General features: G+C 38.2%; 1 protein-coding gene across 1 annotated transcript in view; it reads left to right on the top strand.

The window, feature by feature from the left end:
- Positions 1 to 19,841, top strand: part of LOC127574005 (peroxidasin homolog) — a 256,921-nt gene that overhangs the window by 150,640 nt on the left and 86,440 nt on the right. The window contains exons 11-12 of the mRNA XM_052022598.1: positions 16,161 to 16,277; positions 19,279 to 19,437. Of these exons, the coding sequence (XP_051878558.1) occupies positions 16,161 to 16,277; positions 19,279 to 19,437 (276 nt within the window). The remainder of the gene's footprint in view (positions 1 to 16,160; positions 16,278 to 19,278; positions 19,438 to 19,841) is intronic.

Raw genomic sequence — 19,841 nt, 5'->3', positions numbered from 1 at the left:
AGGCCAGAGTTCTCAAGAGACATTAAGTACACAAGAGTAAATTAACAATGACGAAAGCATGTGAGGTGTCACTAATTTACCTTCTCGGCTGTCAGTAATGTTCAGTATAGAAGGACTAAGAGAACTGGTAACAGCTGAACAGAAATACAGTGGAAAATTTTCTACAACCTCACCGATGAATTGTCACCACTTAAATCTGTTGAAGAATTACAGTCTTTGATCTGGGATAAAAGATAACAAAGTAATTTGGAATAACAGTGGGTCTTTTCCACCCAAAGAATAAGAAAATGAAGAAGCATGTTACTGGGAGAGGCCATTGTAGTGGAAAAGATAAATTCTTTGAAGCAATAAAATGTATTTCTGCGAGAGCAGTGTTTGCAATGGTGTGAGTTAGTGGGATGGACTGATCAGAATTGGATAGGCCTTAAATACAGACATAACACCATTTTCCAGTTGCTAAAAATTCTTGTACTTTTAGCCCTTCAAGTTCTGCTCTGTTCCAAGCACATGTTGAAATCAGTTTTAATGCAAAATCTTTTTTCCACAATTCCCTTCCTTTTTAGTCTAGCTTTATAACATTTAATGTGTGCAATATGATTTGTGATATGCAGAAGGCCATGATATCATATTTTTTCTCTCTTTAACTCATAATTTTGAACACTTCTATTAAATATCTTCCTAACTATCCTATTTTTAGTGAAAATAGCTCCAGTTTATTTAGATTTTCCTCATAAGCAAAGCCATTCATCCAAATACTATATCCTACACACAGGTCACGTTCTTAATTTTTTTTGAACTACCGGACTCATTAACAGAACAATGACCCACAACCGACTTAGTGCAGAATATAAAGCAGATCACCATTGTTACAAAAATAATCACGATGTTAATGTGGTTCCATGATGTATGCAGTGGATGATCATTATAGATTTCAATTAAAAATAGTTAGCAAACAATGTGCTAAAAAGAATAAAATGCATCAGATGAACATTACATAAAACAGATCAGATGCCTTTTAGACTGAGGCATATGAGTGATGAGGTACAATTGCAAATGTGGAGATTGGCAGCTATTTATTTCTTTACAAAGACACCATTCACAGAGAACTGGCAACTTAGTGATGAGGAAACCACATGCAAAGAGAGAAGTTTTGCAAAGATTGTTTTAAATGTAATCTCTATAAAAATATTTTAATTACTTTTAATAGCCTTTTCATGTGTGGTCTTGCAATTTACTAGATGCTAGGAATGCAACATCTAAATTTAAAAGTGAAATATATTATTTTAATATGTAACAATAACTTGACACTCATGGTGCTGATGACCGTTAGGTCCTGATTACCTGAAATATAGATATTTAGCAGACCTAACAATAATATTTAACAATTGTGTTGAATAAATTTATGATGGAAGTCATTATGGCAGCAAAATAAGAAGGAACCACATACCTAAGAATATTGTTCTAGTACCTTATTAACTTAGAAACAACTCAGCAATCATGTGAAATGTGTGCTCGGTGGATCTTCTTGTTCACTGCACATGAATTAGGATGCTCTGATTTTTGTTTACGATTTCATGGTGTTTCTGGGTTTCATTGTCACAGCTTGTCGGCTTTTCTTAAGGTTGCATCCCCCCTGCCCTCAGTGAATGTTGGCTGAGAGAATAATAACAGAGCTTTGTTTAAAAAGGATATATGATACTGCTGGCCAACATCTCTATCCATTGTTTATAATGAAGGAAAGGAGAGCATTAGGGCAGGGTGGGTGAAGGTCAGCCTGCTGTTTACTTACTCTGGAAAAGGGAATAGCTAAGCAAGAGAGAGAAAGGAGGAATACTTGTCTCAGTCAATGGCAGAACAACATATCTGACCAGATTCTGAATTGTAACTACTTATTTGGACTGCTTTTTTGTTGTTCCTTCTTTGTTATATGTCATAGACTGTGGAGTCATTCAGCTAAAATAGATAAATGTCAGCATTGGCTCTTGAAGTAGAATTTTCCGCTCCGAGTAAGAAACTGTGGGCTCAACTCCCATTGAAGACACTCAAGCTGCAGTTGAAGCCAAATGCCAAGTCAAGTCAAAGAAGGTTCTGCATTCTCAGAACTGTCATCCTTCAGATTAGAAAAGTCTTCAAAGAAGCAAGAGGTCTTCTCAATGTCCTGTCCATCTATCCTTCAATCACTTTTATTAAAACAAATGAGCTTTTCACTGTGGGAGCTTGCTGTGTAAATTAGCTGCTATGTTTCCCTTCTTTGCAACATAAAAATAATTCACCAGCTGTGAAAAGCTTTCAGGCATTCTGAAGATACAAATGGCCTGCTATAAATTTAAGTTTTCTTAATTTTAACACTCCAGTATATTTGGTAGGTAAACAAGTAATTCTAGAATGATTTCCAGAAATTGCTAAAGGGTTGTTAGGACATATTATTACCAATATTGTAAAATTAGCCAGCATGTTCATAATCTTAACTGGATGAATATCCATGAATGTCTTTCACATTCTGGCACATGACTAAGTTAAAGGGAAGAATTAATTCACCTTTTCTAGCAGCTTCATTCAGGCTACTGTCATGCCACAGTTTAGAAAGGAATGTCTGAACATTCAAAACAGAAGATCCTTGTCCTTGACATCTCTTGCTGCAAGACATTCAAAGCCACATCCAGGGATGGAACTATTTATTATCCTGATCTTCCTTCAACCAATTCTATACTTTGGGAGCAGTGCCGACTTATGATGACTGACAGTCTTTTCTGGGCCATTGTAAAAGATGTTGTACCCCTCTGATTCACGCTCATGCACTGGGAGTTCAGCAAACTTAGACATGAAAATGATTTGGAATATTAGTACACCATGCCTAAGGAGCAGAGTTCCTACTCTCAAGGTGCACTGACATGAGCAGCTCATTAATTTTAGTTAAAAGAACAAGTTAATCTAATGAGCAGAAATAGTTCTATTTGTCATTAGATCCTCTCTAACAAAGACATGTTATAAGTGGCATCAAGGCAGCATTTGACTGCATGCAGCATAAAGAAGCCTCAATAAAACTGAAATAAGTAGACATCAAGGGGAAAGCACTTTAGTGGTTGGAGTTAATTCTCTCACAATGGAATATGTTTGTGGTTGCTGAAAGTCAATCATGCATCAGAATATTGCTGTATGGATTCCATAGGGCAGAGTCCTAGCCCCAATCATCTTCAGCTGCTTCATCAATGACTTTCCTTCCATTGTACAGTCAGAAGTGTGGATGTCTGCTGATGATTATGCAACATTCAACTCCATTCACAACTCCTCAGTAAATGTAGCAGTCCATGCTGCATGCAGCAACATTTATACAACGTTAAGGTATGGCTGATATTACTTGCACCGCAAAATACTAGGCAATAGCCATTTCCAACAGGACAGAGTCTAATCATCTACCCTTGATTTTCAATGGATTTATCATACCCAAGTATTCCACCATTGATATCCTGGGGACACCACTTATCTGAAACTCAAATCGATCAGCCACATAAATACTGTGGCTGCATGAGCAGTACAGAGGTTGGCTTTACAAGGCATTTGTATCCTGTAGTTATTTAGATGTTTTATCTGATGGTTATTTAAATGCTGTATCTGATGGTACCAAATTTCAGGAATGAGCATGCTAGTATATTGTGTGTGAGAGGGTACATTTTTAACCCATTTGTGCTGATACCTAGCCATTGTTCCACACTGAAAGAATTCCTCAGCTCTCCTAAATGTGGTGTCAATTCTGCGATGAATGCTACCTCAGATAGCAGCTTAGCTGATATAATACACTTCTTATAAGGCTGCTTAAAATGTGATGATAGCATTAAGATTGAACACAGCGATATATTTTACAGCCACAGACTGAGCTGGCCAGGCATATGATCTTGATTACCAGTCTTCATCCGGAAGCTGACACAGCTTTACTCTACCTCTTTGATGAAGCAAACTATTCTCATGGAGAGCTCCACACTGAGACCTTCTTAAGATCTGCATTCTCTATGAATACTTCTGGGGAGCATTATCAATGTTGGCAGATTATCCATAAATGCTTTCCTACTGTTCCTTTCTCCATAACGTAATATTCCTCCATTCAAATAAAGTGAATACCAACTGAGAACGGTATTATCTATTACTCAGCATTCTGGCTGTGATGGGAGTAAAAGTATCCCTCATGGCTTCAAAGACAAGTTTCAGTTCTGTCCAGATGCAATTATAATAGAAACATGTTCCTAACTATTGTTTGATACTCAAATAGTTACTCTCACTCTCACTCACTCACTCTCTCACTCACTCTCTCTCACTCACACTCTCTCTCTCTCACTCACTCTCTCACTCACTCACTCTCTCACTCTCACTCTCTCACTCTCACACTCATTCACTCACTCACACACACTCTCTCACTCTCTCACTCACTCACCTGTACTTCAATTCCATTCTTGCTGAAGCTGATATTAAAATTGGATCTTTATCTTAAGGCACTTCTGCCTTGAAGTTAGATTTCACCTTTTTCTGATGCACTAAATGGATGCTCCATTTTGCTCTAATGCCAAATTGACGTCGCAAAACCAAATCGTAACATTGAATGCCTATTTTAAAATACCATTATTGTGGTTTCTGCCCTTTTAAGTAGAGCTGAGACCCAACCTGCATAATTAAGCAACATTTGCTCTGTCATCCACATGCTGACCTGTGGAAAAACATTCAGCACTATTAAAAAGCTCTCTGCAATGCAGTCATGGGCTGCTGTGTAGTTGAGGGAACACAGTGGTGGGTCTAGGGGAAGGGATTATATGCATATGGGAGGGGTGTGAGTGGGAGATAACATTGGATATGTCTCCAGATGAAGGACCCCTGACAAATGGGGAGGTCGATGGTGTTCTGTGTTGCAAATGGCTCCAAGCTATTGCCGGCATTGGCAGCAGCAGGGTACATAAACTGAAGTTATCGGTGCATAGATGTTTTGATGTGTGCCTAGAGCTGCTGTCAATTAAGGCTTTAATACATTAAGTTACCGGGGATTGGGATAGGGGTGATTTATAAAATGTAAAATTGATGTCCCAGCAATCACATGTTATTCAGTGTGATGTACCCCTGTACTTCAATCCCATTCTTGCTGAAGCTGATGTTAAAATGGATTCTTTATCTTAAGGCACTTCTTCCTTGAAGTTAGATTTCACCTATTTCTGATGCACTAAGTGGATGTGAATAATGAAGATCATAGCTCACAACTACTTGCTTCAATTTTTGTTAGTATATAAGTAATGGCTGCCACGCATGCTGATGGCATTATCATGTGGGAAAGACAATGGGGAAATGGCACTGGTTTTAAGGTGAATCACCAACAGAAAGTGCCTGAATCATTTTCCCAATGGGCAAGATTTCAAAAGGAAACTGACGCAAACACTTAAAAATGTGTTCAGTGCTATTTTTTGTGAGATTTATGCATAAAAGCAGGCATGAATTGATCCAATTTCTAGGCATTCATCCTTTATGAAGTATCTTATTTACATCCTATTTTCTACTCTCATTTAACAAACAACTCTATGATGCTTTGAGTATAGCACGTGATAGGGCTGCTACTTTTTCCGCTTCCCCATAATGTTTCAATTAAAATCTAAATACACAGCGTGGGTATGGTGTTTCAATAATTGCCAGTAAATGGTTCCATGTGTGAGAAATGTAACAACCAGGATGAACTGAAATTGACAAACAAAACCAAAGAGAAAAGCAATGATTGCAAATGTGGAGTAATTAAGCTTAACTGGTCCTTGGTGCCTGGTTAGGGTTCCCGGAGCAACCTTTAAAGGTGCTTTTTTTTGTTAAAGTGTTCCAGGTGGACAGACTACCCACAGACAACTTCCTGCAAATATTACTAGGTTTGGTCAAATTGTTTTATTTTAAAACTCTTGGCTTGTTGTTTTAAAGATCCACAGGAAGGCCTTGTCGAGCTATTATTTTTCAGGAGGCAATGCCACGTACGTGATTCCATTTAGCAATTTATTAGCAGAGGGAAGTACTTAACTGGAGTTGGCTTTTTGCATTGAAAACTTGTCATTCATTTCTTGTCTTTGCTCTCAACAAGTTGTTTTATAGTGTTTTTTGTGCCTGAGAAATGTTATATGTTATGTATTAAAGAAGGAAAAGTGTTAAATGCTCTGGGCAGATGTACGAGACATTGAACAACATAACAAGTGGTCCTTAAAGGCAGTGCTGGAAACCACTCAAAATGTAGCCATGGAGGCTTTCGATCTTTACCTGTAGAACACAGAAGATAGTTCTTCTGGGCTCCATTTCAGGGTTACTGCCACATTATTTGAATACTCTCATTTGGGACTATCTTCCATCCTTTCTGTCCTAATCTAGGGGCTAGTTTAGCTGAGGAGACACCAAGTTTCCTAGTATTTCAGAATCAGTGGGTTGCAATGGAGCACTTGACACTTGGTGCTGCCTAGTGCTAACAGTGATCTGATCCTCAAAATTACTTATGTGATTAGCTGGTAAGTACAGGGCAGGCAGATGGGCAACTGCGTGTATTTTTTGTTGCTTCTTGGGAATCATTGCTTGAAAATTATGGATGGTTAATCTCAGCTATCTCCTTTTACATGTCACTACCAATCAATCTAATAACTAAACAGTCCTTTGCTGATAGAATGGATTGAGGACCCACTGCAATCAATCTTATTCTTTCATTCATTGTATAAAGAGTACACTTGAGGATTAAATCCTTTGTGGCATATTGGATTTCCACAGTAAGCAATCAGCCAGGAATGTTGTCAGCAAAATTGAATAGAGATATTAGCTAAAAATAAGTGGAAGTATCATCGCTTGTAGTGTCCAGCGTGATATTCTGTTGCAAGATCACTTCTTGTGAGGCATGCAGGTCTTGAGTGTCCTGGTCTTCATCTACTTTGTGGAGTGGTGGGCTGGGATGGGGGGAACCTGAGCTAGAGTGAGCTGCAGGACCTCCTTCCTCTCATATTAAAGTAACCTGTGTCTTTATTGTTTCCCAACAGAGAGCACTGTAGCAAATTGAATATGCTCTCAAGAAAACTATAGTTAGAAATTCTATTATGTTGAGTAACATTTTTATGTACATTGTATACTTTGGGAATTCTATGCAGGTAATAAGTTGATAGGCTGAGTGAGTTAGGGTCTTTCTCTTTGGAGAGAAGAAAGATGAGAGGTGACTTGATACAAGATGATAAGAGGCATAGATTGAGTGGACAGTCAGAGACTTTTTCCCAGGGCGAAAATGGCTAACAGGAGGGGGCATCATTTTAAGGTGATTGGAGGAAGGTATAAGGGAGATATCAGGGGTAAGTTTTTTACACAGAGTGGTGGGTGCATGGAATGCACTGCCAGCAGAGGTTGTGGGGGCAGATACATTAGGGACATTTAAGAGATTCTTAGATAGCCACATGAATGATAGAGAAATGGGAGGGAAGGGTTAGATAGCTATTAGAGCAGGACAAAATGTCGGCACAATATTGTGGGCCAAAGGGCCTGTACTGTGCTGTAGCGTTCTATGTTCTATATGAGGGGAATACTGATGGAGGTCACTGGGCTTGCTCACTGATGTCATTCAGTATGCAAAGAATGATTGACTTCACTATAGTAATTTTTTTTAAAGTATGTGATAACTGACATTGATGTTGACTACAGAAGCGGGCTTGACCTGTAGGAAGGCATTAAGTATAATTTAGGTTGAGGTTTGATTTTTGAACTGCAAGTTTTATGATGATTAGCCAAGAATGAAAATCAGAATGAAATGTATTATTACTGACGTATGTCGTGAAATTTGTTGTTTTGCGGCAGAAGTACAGTGCAAGACATAAAGACATTAAAAAATACTCTAAGTTACAAAATTAAATGATGCAAGAGAGGAATAATGAAATATTTTTCATGGGTTCATGGTCAGAAATAGGATGTTGTTGTTGTTGTTGTTGAAGCTGGTGTTGAGATCAAAGGTCAGTTTAGCCATAGTCTTATCGTGTGGTGGTGCAGGCTGAGGGCTGCATAGCCTGTTCCTGTTCCTACATCATGTGTTATTGAGGTCTGCCTCCTTGTTGCTTATAAGTATGGAGCGTATATCTCCATACCTGGGTTGCTACTTGAAGTTTGGCAGTGAAGATTTCTTCGAGATGGGTGATTTCATTTTTTAGGTAAGTTCCTGTTTTCCAAGCTGTGTTGTTAATGCTCTCAGCAACGGGTCCAAACACCACACCCAACTATACTGCCTGATTAAACACCCTTCTAATGTTCTTATGAATTGTTCCATGTGGAACATTGCTAGGGAAGTTCGATGATATTGTCCTTGGCCAGCCTGTCATTGTGCACTCTCAAGACAACCAGGTCCTACCAGCACAGCACCAAACCAAGACATTTGCCAGGATAGTAAAGTCATTTTCAGCCTTGGGATATCCTGACTCCACCACATCACCTGATTCCCCATCAACCACAACTCACTCATTTCACCCCACACTGGAAATACCAGTCCTGATTTGCTCCTGCTTTCTAATGTGCTGCCTGTTCCCCTGGAATTTTTCACCCCCATTGTCCCAATGTACTTTTATTGGTATTAGTATTGCTATTGGTTTATTATTGTTATTTGTACTGAGGTACAGTGAAAAACTTGTCTTGCATACCATTCATACAGATCAATTCATTAAACAGTGCATTGAGGTAGTACAGGGTAAAAGCAATAACAGAATACAGAGTAAAGTGTCACAGCTACAGGGAAGTGCATTGCAGGTAGACACTAAGATGCAAGGTCATAACAAGGTAGATTGTGAGGTCAAGAGTCCATCTCATCGTATAAGGGAACCGTTCAATAGTCTTATCACCGTGGGATAGAAGCTGTCCTTGAGCCTGGTGGTATGTGCCTCAAACTCCTGTATCTTCTGTCTGGTGGGAGAGGAGACAAGAGAGAATGACCTGGGTGGATGTGGTCTTTGATTATGCTGGCTGCTTCACCAAGGCAGCGAGAGGTATAGTCACTATTTGTGATCTTCCTGATTTTCCCCCTCCTCCAACACCCAGCAATGCAGGAATCCAATGCCTATCACTCCCCAGAGGCCACAACATCAAAGAGTCTGTGTGGCCGATCATCAGAGACCAACCTTAGAAGTGAGTACCAGACTGTACATTTTCAACACTGAAAATATGCAATATTCAGTCTCCTGTGCCCGAGGCCTTGAGCTTCGTGCAAGTGAAGTTTTCAGCAGAGGACCAACAACCCAAATGTTTGGCAGCATGTTGCTGTGCCTCATTGTGCATCAATTGTAGCACACTAAAATTTCTTGGCAAACAAGTCTTTGTTGATCTTTGGGCAAAAAGGTGTGTTTCAAATTGTAGAAAACCCAGGCTGTTGATAACAGTGAAACAGTCTGAATATCCAGTGCAAATATCCCAAAATTTTCTCTCCCGTATTTGCTATTCTTCTCCCTCCTATTTCACTTAACATGGATAGCAAACTAATCACCCGGGGGGAATGAACACCTCAGGATAGACTAACTGTTAAAGGAATATATTGTTACCAAGTAGCAAACATTCTGTGCGTGACTGTATAATGGACAAGTAGGTTTCTGACACTAAGTATTTAATATGCTTACTGATGACCTGCCAGCTTGTAAAATGGCACACACAAGGAATGCATACTCGTCTGGTTTTGTTCGCTGTACAGCTGAAATAGTTCTATTACAATTCAAAGGTTGTATTATTGTTTTTACTGAGGTAATTTTCCTTTTATGGCACAAAACTGTTCTTGTCTGCAAATTCCTGGAGCATTTAAAAACACAGTAAACAAGAAAACATACTAAAGGTGTAGCAGGGTCTCTAGAATAATGATTTTTCCTGGAAATCCACATATATCTGCTGTTACCTACCCGTATAAGTGCTGGCAAGATTGAGACTCCTGTATGAATGCAAATGTCCCGAATCTGCTGGCGAGCTCTGTCATCAATGACCTGGCAGTGCTCTGCTGTTGGACCATACACAGAGGACAACAGTGGCGCAGGAGATTACATGGCTACAAGGAAGAAAGTTAAATTATTATATATTTGTGTTTGAAGAAATGTTTTGAATTATTTTAATGTGTTTTAAAGGTTCTTAGATTATTTTCTTTTCTGCTTTTATGATGTTGTGATTCTTTCATTGCTCATAGTTTGTGAATGTTTCTAAATGATAGGGAAATTCAACAGCAATGGGCCAGGTCTTCCTGGAATAAATAAAACCAGAAAATGCTAAAAACATTCAGTAGGTCAGGCAGCACCTATGGAGAGAGAAACAGAGTTAATGTTTGAAATCCAAGACCCTTCGTCATAACTGGGAAAGAGAAAATAAGTCAGTTTTTTGATACAGAAACGGTGGTTGAAGGTTGGTCAGGACAAAAGGAATATCCCTGATACGGTGACAGCAGGGTTATCCTGGGGATAAGTTGTTATGGATATCTGATTGCTGCATTGATAGGGGGTGAGAAGATGAACAGAAGTTATGAGATGAGGACAATTATAGAGTGAGAACACAAACAAAGGAATGTGAAGTTTGCAAAATGCAGGAAAGTGGGACGTGACCAGCTGTGTTAATGGAGAGAGGAGAAAATGAACTAATGTCAAAGATGGATGATTACGGGAGAAGGGGGAAGTTCTGATACAGACTGAGAAAGTGAGTTTCCTGAAGTTGTAGAATTTAATATTGAATCTGGAAGGCTGCAATGTGTCCAGGCAGAAGCTGAGGTGCTGCTCCACAAGCTTACATTGGGTACATTATAACAGTGCAGGAGGCCACAGACAAATAAGTCAGAGTGGGAGGGAGATGAAGAATTAAAATGGCAGGCAAAAAGAAAGCTGAATGCTCCTGCAGACTAAAACCACCACCCAATCTATGTTTGATTTCTCCAATGAAAGTGTAGAACAATAAATTGGAAGAAATGCAGGTGAATCACCTGGGAGGACTGTTTGGCTACTTGGATGGTGGGTATTGGTATTGGTATTGGTTTATTATTGTCACTTGTACCGAGGTACAGTGAAAAGCTTGTCTTACAAACCGATCGTACAGATCAATTCATTACACAGTTCAGTTACAGTGAGTTAGTTCAGAGTGCATTGATGTAGTACAGGTAAAAACAATAACAGTACAGAGTAAAGTGTCACAGCTACAGAAAAAATGCAATGCAATAAGGTACAAGGTCACAACAAGGTAGATCTGAGGTCATAGTCCATCTCATTGTCCATCTCATCTCATCAATAGTCTTATCACAGTGGGGTAGAAGCTGTCTTTATGGCTGGTGGTATGTGCCCTCAAGCTCCTGTATCTTCTACCCGATGGAAGAGGAGAGAAGAGAGAATGTCCCGGGTGGGTGGGGTCTTTGATTATACTGGCTGCTACACCAAGATAACGAGAGGTAAAGACAGAGTCCAAGGAGGGGAGGCTGGTGTCCGTGATGCACTGGGCTGTGTCCACAGATCTCTGCAGCTTCTTGCGGTCTTGGGCAGAGCAGTTGCCGTACCAAGCCTTGATACATCCAGATAGGATGCTTTCTATGGTGCATCGGTAAAAGTTGGTGAGAGTCAAAGGGGACAAACCAAAGAGAGTCAAAGGGGACAAACCAAATTTCTTTTACCTCCTGAGGAAGTAGAGGCGCTGGTGAGCTTTCTTGGCCGTGGCATCTACGTGATTTGACCAGGACAGGCTGTTGGTGATGTTCACTCCCAGGAACTTGAAGCTGTCAACCCTCTCGACCTCAGCACCATTGATGTAGACAGGGAAGGGAAGAGGTGAAAGGACATATGTTGCGTCTCCTGTATTTGCATGGGAAAGTGCCCTGACACCCTGGGAGTACATACCCACTCCACTCTCATCACTGCAAATTCATTCGTTAGGTAGTTCCACTCCTCTGTAACAGAAAGAATGATATACTGTATATATATTGTGCTACGCTGCTTTAAGAACTGGCCGCTGAGGCAAAATGCCACCTTCTGCAAAATATTGTCACGGATCAACGATTCTGCACTAAAATTGACACATCACGGTTAACAGAGGAAAATCTAAAAACACTCTTGTGAAACTTGCAATGGAAGGCCGTGATCTTTAAGTGTCTTTACAAACGGAATCAGGGTGGCAAATGATTCTGCTTTAAAGCCATAAAAATTTAGCAAAGCAATTTATGAGCCTCTGTATACCAGCAACATTTGTCTTTTGATATTAACTGCTATATATAATATCAAGCAGTTGTTTTTTTGTGCTAGGTAACTGTTGCTGTCTGGTTCCTGCCTGGCAATTATCAGAAATAATAATCCATTATTTACTGTCAAAGTAACAGTGAGGAAAATGGTGTTTATTATTATTCATGCAAAAACATACAGTAACTTCAGGCAAGGGTTTAAATCAGATATTGAAAAGTTGTTATCTAAGTTATTTGCATCCAGCAGCTCCTTTTTTTGCTCCAGATTCCAGCATCCGCAGTCTCATGTGTCTTTGAATTCACTGATACCCTTTATTTCCTGAGCTTATTGAAGTATTTTTATTTATTTAACCATGAATATGATTTGCATTATTTGCATTAGCGGCCTCATCACTGACTGGCAGGAAACTGTAACATTTATAGAGTGGATAAAGTTAAGCTTGCTACAGGAAATAAAGTTTTGACCTTCAGTTTAAATCGTCTTTAAACAATGTGATGTGTTTTAATTACTACAAATCAATCTATCTTCCATTAAAAATTAACTATTGCAACAGTAAAGTCTCATTCCTTCAAGCTTTGATTGTCATTAGAGCTGTAAAAAATGTAAAATGTAACATTTCTTTTGTTTTTTTCTAAAACTTTTCCATATACCTTTATCCATTCCATGCCTTAATTCAGTGACTTGTAGCCAAATGGTCAGATTTTTAAGTGAACTGACCATTGTAATGGACTACCTTTGTCTCAGGGGCTATTGAACATTGCAAAAGAAAGTGGAAGTTATGAAGTAAGTGACTTATAGCATTCACAGAACCATCTGGTATTTACTTGGGACATTTATGCATCTGTTATTACTCTTTGCACAAATGATTAGAATTATCATTGTCACATCCCCATAATGTCAACTATTATTTTCCTGCATTTTCAGTTTTCTTACCAAACAATTTTAAAATTAAGTTCATTTGACTCACTGACAGCAAAATAACAAACTCCTGGAGGAACTCAGCAAGTCAGGCAGCATTTGTGGGGAAAAATATACAGTCGACCCTTTGTTGCCTCCATTTATCACCTCCTAGCCTCTGTCACTACTTCCACCCTTCCCTCCCACACCTGCTTCCATCTGTTGATCAACCCCCTCCTTACCTCATCTCATCTATCATTTGCCATCTCTTGCCCACCTCTCTCCCCCCTCACCTCTTTATACTGGCAATCTTCCCTCTACTCTTTAGTCCAGATGAAGGGTCGCAACCCAAAACATCAGGTATCCATTTCCCTCCACAGATGTTGCCTCACCTGCTGAGTTCCTCCAGCAGCTCCTTTTTTTGCTCCAGGTTCCAGCATCCGCAGTCTCATGTGTCTTTGAATTCACTGATACCCTTTATTTTCTAAGCTTATTGAAGTATTTTTATTTATTTAACCATGAATATGATTTTTCTTGGTTAATTTTGTCATGGACACTTGAGTACTTTACAGGACATCAGTGTAGATGAATTATAGATTAGAGTTCATTTATTACTCTACTACTAATGGGAACTCGTCTGCAATCCCAGTGATGAAGACGCCATTTCTTAGGCTTGGTTTGCTGATCTGCTAAATGCTTATTATTGTCATGCTACAGACACACAAGATGTCAGAATGAAGGGAATTTCTGCACATTTATTTCTTAACACTTATTCTACACTTACTTAAATTTGAATACATCTGTCCTTTTCCTGTTCATGCACTTCTGGCAGTTGGAGTCACTCCAGCAAAACTGCTTGGCCTGTCATTCTAAGTGAAGTATGGCAATGAGATAAATAAAACAAAAGAAAGGAAAACAACAGAAAACAGTTATAGTTGAAAAAGCAAACAAATTGGTTCATACCATAAATTGGATAAAAAAACAAAAGCTCTACAACCATTGTGTAGAAGTAAATGATGAGAAAGGATGACACAAAATTAATCCTCCAGCATAGTCTGGATGCACCCAGTGTGTCAGAGAGCTCATTTTGGCTCGGGGGTGATGAAACAGTGCTGGAGAAGACAATTGTTAGCCAATGGTGCCAGAAAAATTCAAAACAACAACTATCATTCCTAGTTATTTTCCAGTCCTATATATCCTTAAATTTATCTGTAACAATGTGTGTCCAGTATGATCGATGATAATTCCAATATGTAATAAGTGTAAGTACAAAGATTTACTGTATAATGAAAAGGATTGCACTAGCTCACACACACCTTTAAGTTGTGCATATTTATCACCAGTGAAAAGAAGAAAACTATTAAATCTAACACCAATAAATCTTTTATTACCTAGCACTTTCCCTTAACTAGAATGAGTAGGAATCCAAGATAGATCACAGCTGCAGAGAACTGGATTTTAAAACCACATGAAATGGTGCAAAAAAAACGGCTTGCCATAAATCTGAAATCATAAGGATAAGCCCAAGACTAATAAAAATAATTTTTTCCATGGATAACTGCTTTTTTGAAGTTGAACACATCTCTTGCATCTTGTAGTTTGAACAGATTGTTTCAATCGAGCCAAAGCAATGAAGTTTAGTTCATCAGTCTGAGACAATTGTTTCCTGTTCTCTATGCCATCTGAAAGGATCACAAAGTATTTCCCTTAAAAGTGCCATACATAATGGGTAGAATCCTGGACAACAATAGCTCATAGATGCCAAAAAGTATTCTTCATCGAGGGAGAAAACAAAATATTTCTGTTCTAGGAATAAACTGTCATCTATTTGTGTAAAATGACAACCATTTCTTTCCCTGCGGACAGATGTATTTTAACAATAAGAACAAAATCACCTACTGTGCACAATGAGTTCTCAAATCTTCCACAAAACTGCAAGGATTCACAAATTATTGATTTCACTTTAGCAGCTGGTCTGTCAGCACACAAACAAAATTCATCCATCAATCTTTGCGTCTTCATTCAACTAGTAATTTAAAATAAATCCATATTTTTGATTAACAAGCATTCCCCCCCCTTCTCTTAGAAGGCACTGACATTATTTTTCTCATCTGGATTCTCTTGGTCACGTGCTGTAAACAATTAATTTATTCTCTCCACCCCTCTCCTTTCTAAGCAACTTGCTTTCTTACTATACCAGTCATGATGAAAGGACTAACTTGAAACCTTGGCTCCGTTTCTCTGTGCACCAGATTTCAAACATCCTCAGGTTTTCAGATTTCCAGCATTTCCAGGTTTTCCTTTACTTTAGACCTCCTCCTATGAATGGTTGTATCTTGAATGGTGCCTTATAAATAAGATGGCATGAAACAAACTTGTAACTCAGGTGAAAGAATGGGCGTGTAGAGCTGTTAACCTGCTTGCCAGATCTTTTTTCCCTCAAAAGGTCCAGCACCTATAAAAATGTGAAGAAGATTTGTTTCCGATAGATGCATTCAAATCAGCAAGACAAACTTACTAAAGGGTTCAACAGGACAGATGCAGGGAGGATGCTTCCTCTGTTTAAGTAGTATAGGACCAGAGGTCATGGTCTCAGAATAAGCAATCGGCCAGTCAGCACTGAGGTGACGAGAAATATCTTCACTCAGAGGGTGGTGAATCCTAGAAATTCCCCTCTACTTCATGGACAGGCCTTGTCAACAAGATCTTGACTTTGTTTGGATCCACAGGGCCATTAAGGATTAATGCAGCCACAGGAATAGTGCAGGGGACATGGGCTGGGTCATGCATGATCCAGCCCAATATTTATAACTGATTCAATTAAATTATACAGCTGTTCAGTCTAGAGTAATTAAGTGAAATCTGATCAAACTTAAAGTACACATTAATTCATCTGGGACCGGACACACTACACTGTAGGATGGCATGTCATGTTTTATTTATACAGTAGATGTGATGCTCCATTAAATTTAGATAAAGCAAAAAGACTGCAGTTTTTGTTTGATTTATTTTCTCCACATTAATCTACTCATAGTAATAGAAGTTTAATAATTATATTTGTTTTACATTCAGCTCCCCCTAAGTTCACGGTCACTCCCAAGGATCAAGAAATAATCGAGGGCCATACTGTTGACTTTGACTGTGCGGCCGAGGGTAATCCAACACCAGTCATCGCTTGGACCAAAGCAGGTATTGGTATGAAATGAACCTGTGCAATTAAAGGGTATTACATTTTGGATTGCATTATAATTGATCCATTTCATCAAACTTGTATTTCAGAACCTGTCATTCCAATTTATTAAATTAGCAAGAGAGTTCAGAATTACTATCAGTCAAATTAAGTCAGGTCACTGCTATACCTGCTAAATTTTAATTTTCAGCATTGTTTTCAAAATATCTTCTTCTTAAGATTTTAATTATCTTTAATAGAGTGTATTACAAAGTTTTAAAATCATACAAAACCTGAACAATCTAGGTTCAGCACAAGCAACTTGTAATTTTGCCTTAAAACTGAGCACAGAAGAGGCCTACCTTTCAAAGGAGCAAGGGGTCACAATAAAATTAAATTAAAGCATAAGATGAGGATTTATATGAGGGACTAGACCAATTTACATAGAATGAAACCCCTGTAAGAGATTTGGAACAGAAGCAATTATTCTGTTGTCTTTGATTATTTCAGGACTGAGGACAGATGCAAAGGTAGTCTTATCAATGTCATAGTAGCATTAGTGGGTTCCGAATTAACTGCTTAAGATATAGTAACTGTTTATTTTTGCCAATATTCTTAACAGTTAAGAAAATATTTTGAAATATATTAACTGCCCTGGAATATATATATGTACTTCTCACATTTAAGTTCCTTTAAGATACATTTGATAATCAGATGATGTAATGCAAAAGAATGTCAGGCACATTTAAATTTTGGTAAAAAGTCTGCAAAGTGACTTACGAGACAGGGATTTAGATTTCACTTAGAATTCTTACATATTTAAGAATAGTAAAATGGGCTCTTAAAAGTGTGTTTTGCCTAATTTTCTGCACTAATATGACTGCATCTTAATCATGTATTTTAAAAAAAACACACCAATCCCTTTTCTGACCAATCAGAAGCCTGATTTATTTCAAGGAAGTTGTATCAAGAGGTTGTGGTTAACTGTCTTGTTTTTCGTTTTTTCACTGAATTATATCCCAAACTTGGCTCAAGTAATTAATTCCAGTAACCATGTGCTGGTAGAATTAACATGAAAGTACAGTAGGCTTGATACATTATGGGGCTGCTTTGATTGTCATCACTTTGCTCATTGATTACTCTAATACTTGGAAATTTACTTGCTGATTTCATGGATTTTTGTTTAAAACTTTGCATTGTGGACATGGATTTTCAATGGCAGTAGAATTATTCTTATGTCATGAGCAGAAAGAATTTATGGAAGAGGTTACATTTGGAATTTCAGAATCAAAAGGCTAGAGTATCCTCTTTTCCTACCCTCATACCCTTTCAGTAGGATCAACAGACTAAGAACGATTTGCGTAGATCTTGCTGATCTTTGGTACTATAGAAGATTGTTCTTATCGTGAAAATTATTAGGAAACTATAGAACCTGTTGGCTGAGTACCTACGTTTCATTCAGCCAGGAGTATAATACTGCAATAGCTGTGAACATCACCACCTTGAGTTTCTGACAATACTAGGTGATCTATGCCACATCAGCCAGACAGCAGCTCACCACCACGTTGAGAGGATTTTGATTGACTGTAGGTGAATATTTTGACAATATTGCTAATATGGTGAGATAAAAAATGTCAATGAAAAATTCTTTTGTGGCCTTCTCGAAAAAATGTGATAATAAGTAGCACATTGAATCAGAAGTAATCTTATGACAGGAGCTGGTGATTGGTTAAGAAGAAGGGGTAGAAAATAGCAATATCTAAACAAGGAGGAGAGAAATTAAGAATGGTCTTAAAAAAGGGGATGTTTAAGATGTGGGAAGGAGTTAGAAAAGCATATTGAGAAATTAACTGTGGTTCAACGTAGAGGCACATGAAGTCATCCATTGATTCCATGAAAGGTAAATAGGAATATCTTCTGAACAAGAGAAAACTGGAAACTGACAAGAACCAAAATCATTGAAAGCTTGTGCAAAAGTGCAACAATTAATCAAAACAATTAAGAAATGTGGTCTTTACTAAATGTGTTGTATCAGTTCAACAGCCCCCATATGGAAAACTACGTTTAATTTGAGGCATGGGATCTCGGAAAGGATAATTGTCCTTGGAAATTGTCCTGCATAGATTCACTAACACAGAACTGCATCTTGTAGGGTTAACTTGTGTGAAGTTGAGAAGTTTGGCAGCATTGCTTTGAGTATCAAAGTGATTTAATTAGATAAATGATTTGATTAGCTGGATAATCCAACTGAGGTGTTTAAAATGTGGAAAGGATTTGATAGAGTTGGTACAGAAAAGCTATTTCCTCTGTCAGGGGAATCCAGAACAAGGACCGCAGTTTTAACATTAATGCTAGGCTATTCAATGGTGAAATCTGAAAAAAAAAGGTGTCTCATAAAAACATTGATAATATATTCTAGAACTTTCCATTTCATCATCATATAGATTTTAAGTCACATGAAATTTACGGGACTTGGGTTGGGAATCTTTTTCTTTGATAAGATTTATGGATGAAAAGCAATTAAATATAATTAAGAGGCAGATCAGCCATGATCTTATCTCATGGCAGATCATGCCTAACAGTCTGACAGCCCCACTTTAGTTCCGATGCTCCATGTGTGAAAGGCTTCACAACTCTCACAAGTAGGTGCAAACGAAGGAGAGCTGTCTTGTTCTTCAGACAGTCAGGATTTTCATTGGTGAAAGGAATATTTGATAGAGTGCATTTCACTCAAAATCCCTTATAACTGCCTCAATTTTATTAACAGGCTAAGCTTTCACATTAATTAAATGGAGCAGGTGTGCAATGCCAATTATATTACCCAGAATATGAATGGTAAATCATTTGCAAATATTTTCAAGTATGCTCTTCATTGTGATTATTCTTCTTGTCAATGACTATAATAGAGCAAAGAACCAGAATGATCCATAGCATTGTTGGAAAAGCACTTTTATATTCAGTGCGATTTCAATATATGACTATAATTTTGATTTTCTTATAATGATTGATTTAAAATTTCAGGAGGCCAGCTCCCCAGTGACAGAAGATATGCAGTGTTACCCACAGGAACGCTGAGAATTGTGGAAGTAGCCCCCCACGATCAGGGTCAATATGAGTGTCAAGCTATCAATGTTGTTCAAGTTAAACGAGTCCGGGTGCAACTAAGAGTGCAGCCTAAAGGTACAAGACTATTCATGTGATTTATTACATTAACATTTGATGTTGTGATGTCAACACAAAGCTTAACCAATGAGTTCATGTTTAAAAAGTCATTTTTGAATGATTTGGACAGTATAATCTCTTATTACATTTATTCCATAAGGATCTGAAAAGGTGTCTCAAATTTCACAACACATTTGCCTTTTCAGCACTTTCTTACTGAGGAGTTTGTGTCATTGTTTCCCATTTTTTTGGCTGCCAAACTTTCCTTGAACCTCCACATTATGACATGAGCATAAAGTGTTTGTATAAAGTCCTGAAATTGCAAGACAGCCTTTTTCAGCAGAAAAATATGCTAAAGTCAGCATGCCAGATTTGCAGCATCCACATCTTCTGAACTTAAATGGCTGGAAAAGTAGAAAGAA

The sequence above is a fragment of the Pristis pectinata genome, chromosome 9 (assembly GCF_009764475.1).
Source record: "Pristis pectinata isolate sPriPec2 chromosome 9, sPriPec2.1.pri, whole genome shotgun sequence".
In the NCBI taxonomy this organism is placed as follows: Eukaryota; Metazoa; Chordata; class Chondrichthyes; order Rhinopristiformes; family Pristidae; genus Pristis; species Pristis pectinata.
The sequence above is the reverse complement of the archived record's forward strand: the minus strand, read 5'-3'. Positions and strand labels throughout refer to the sequence as shown.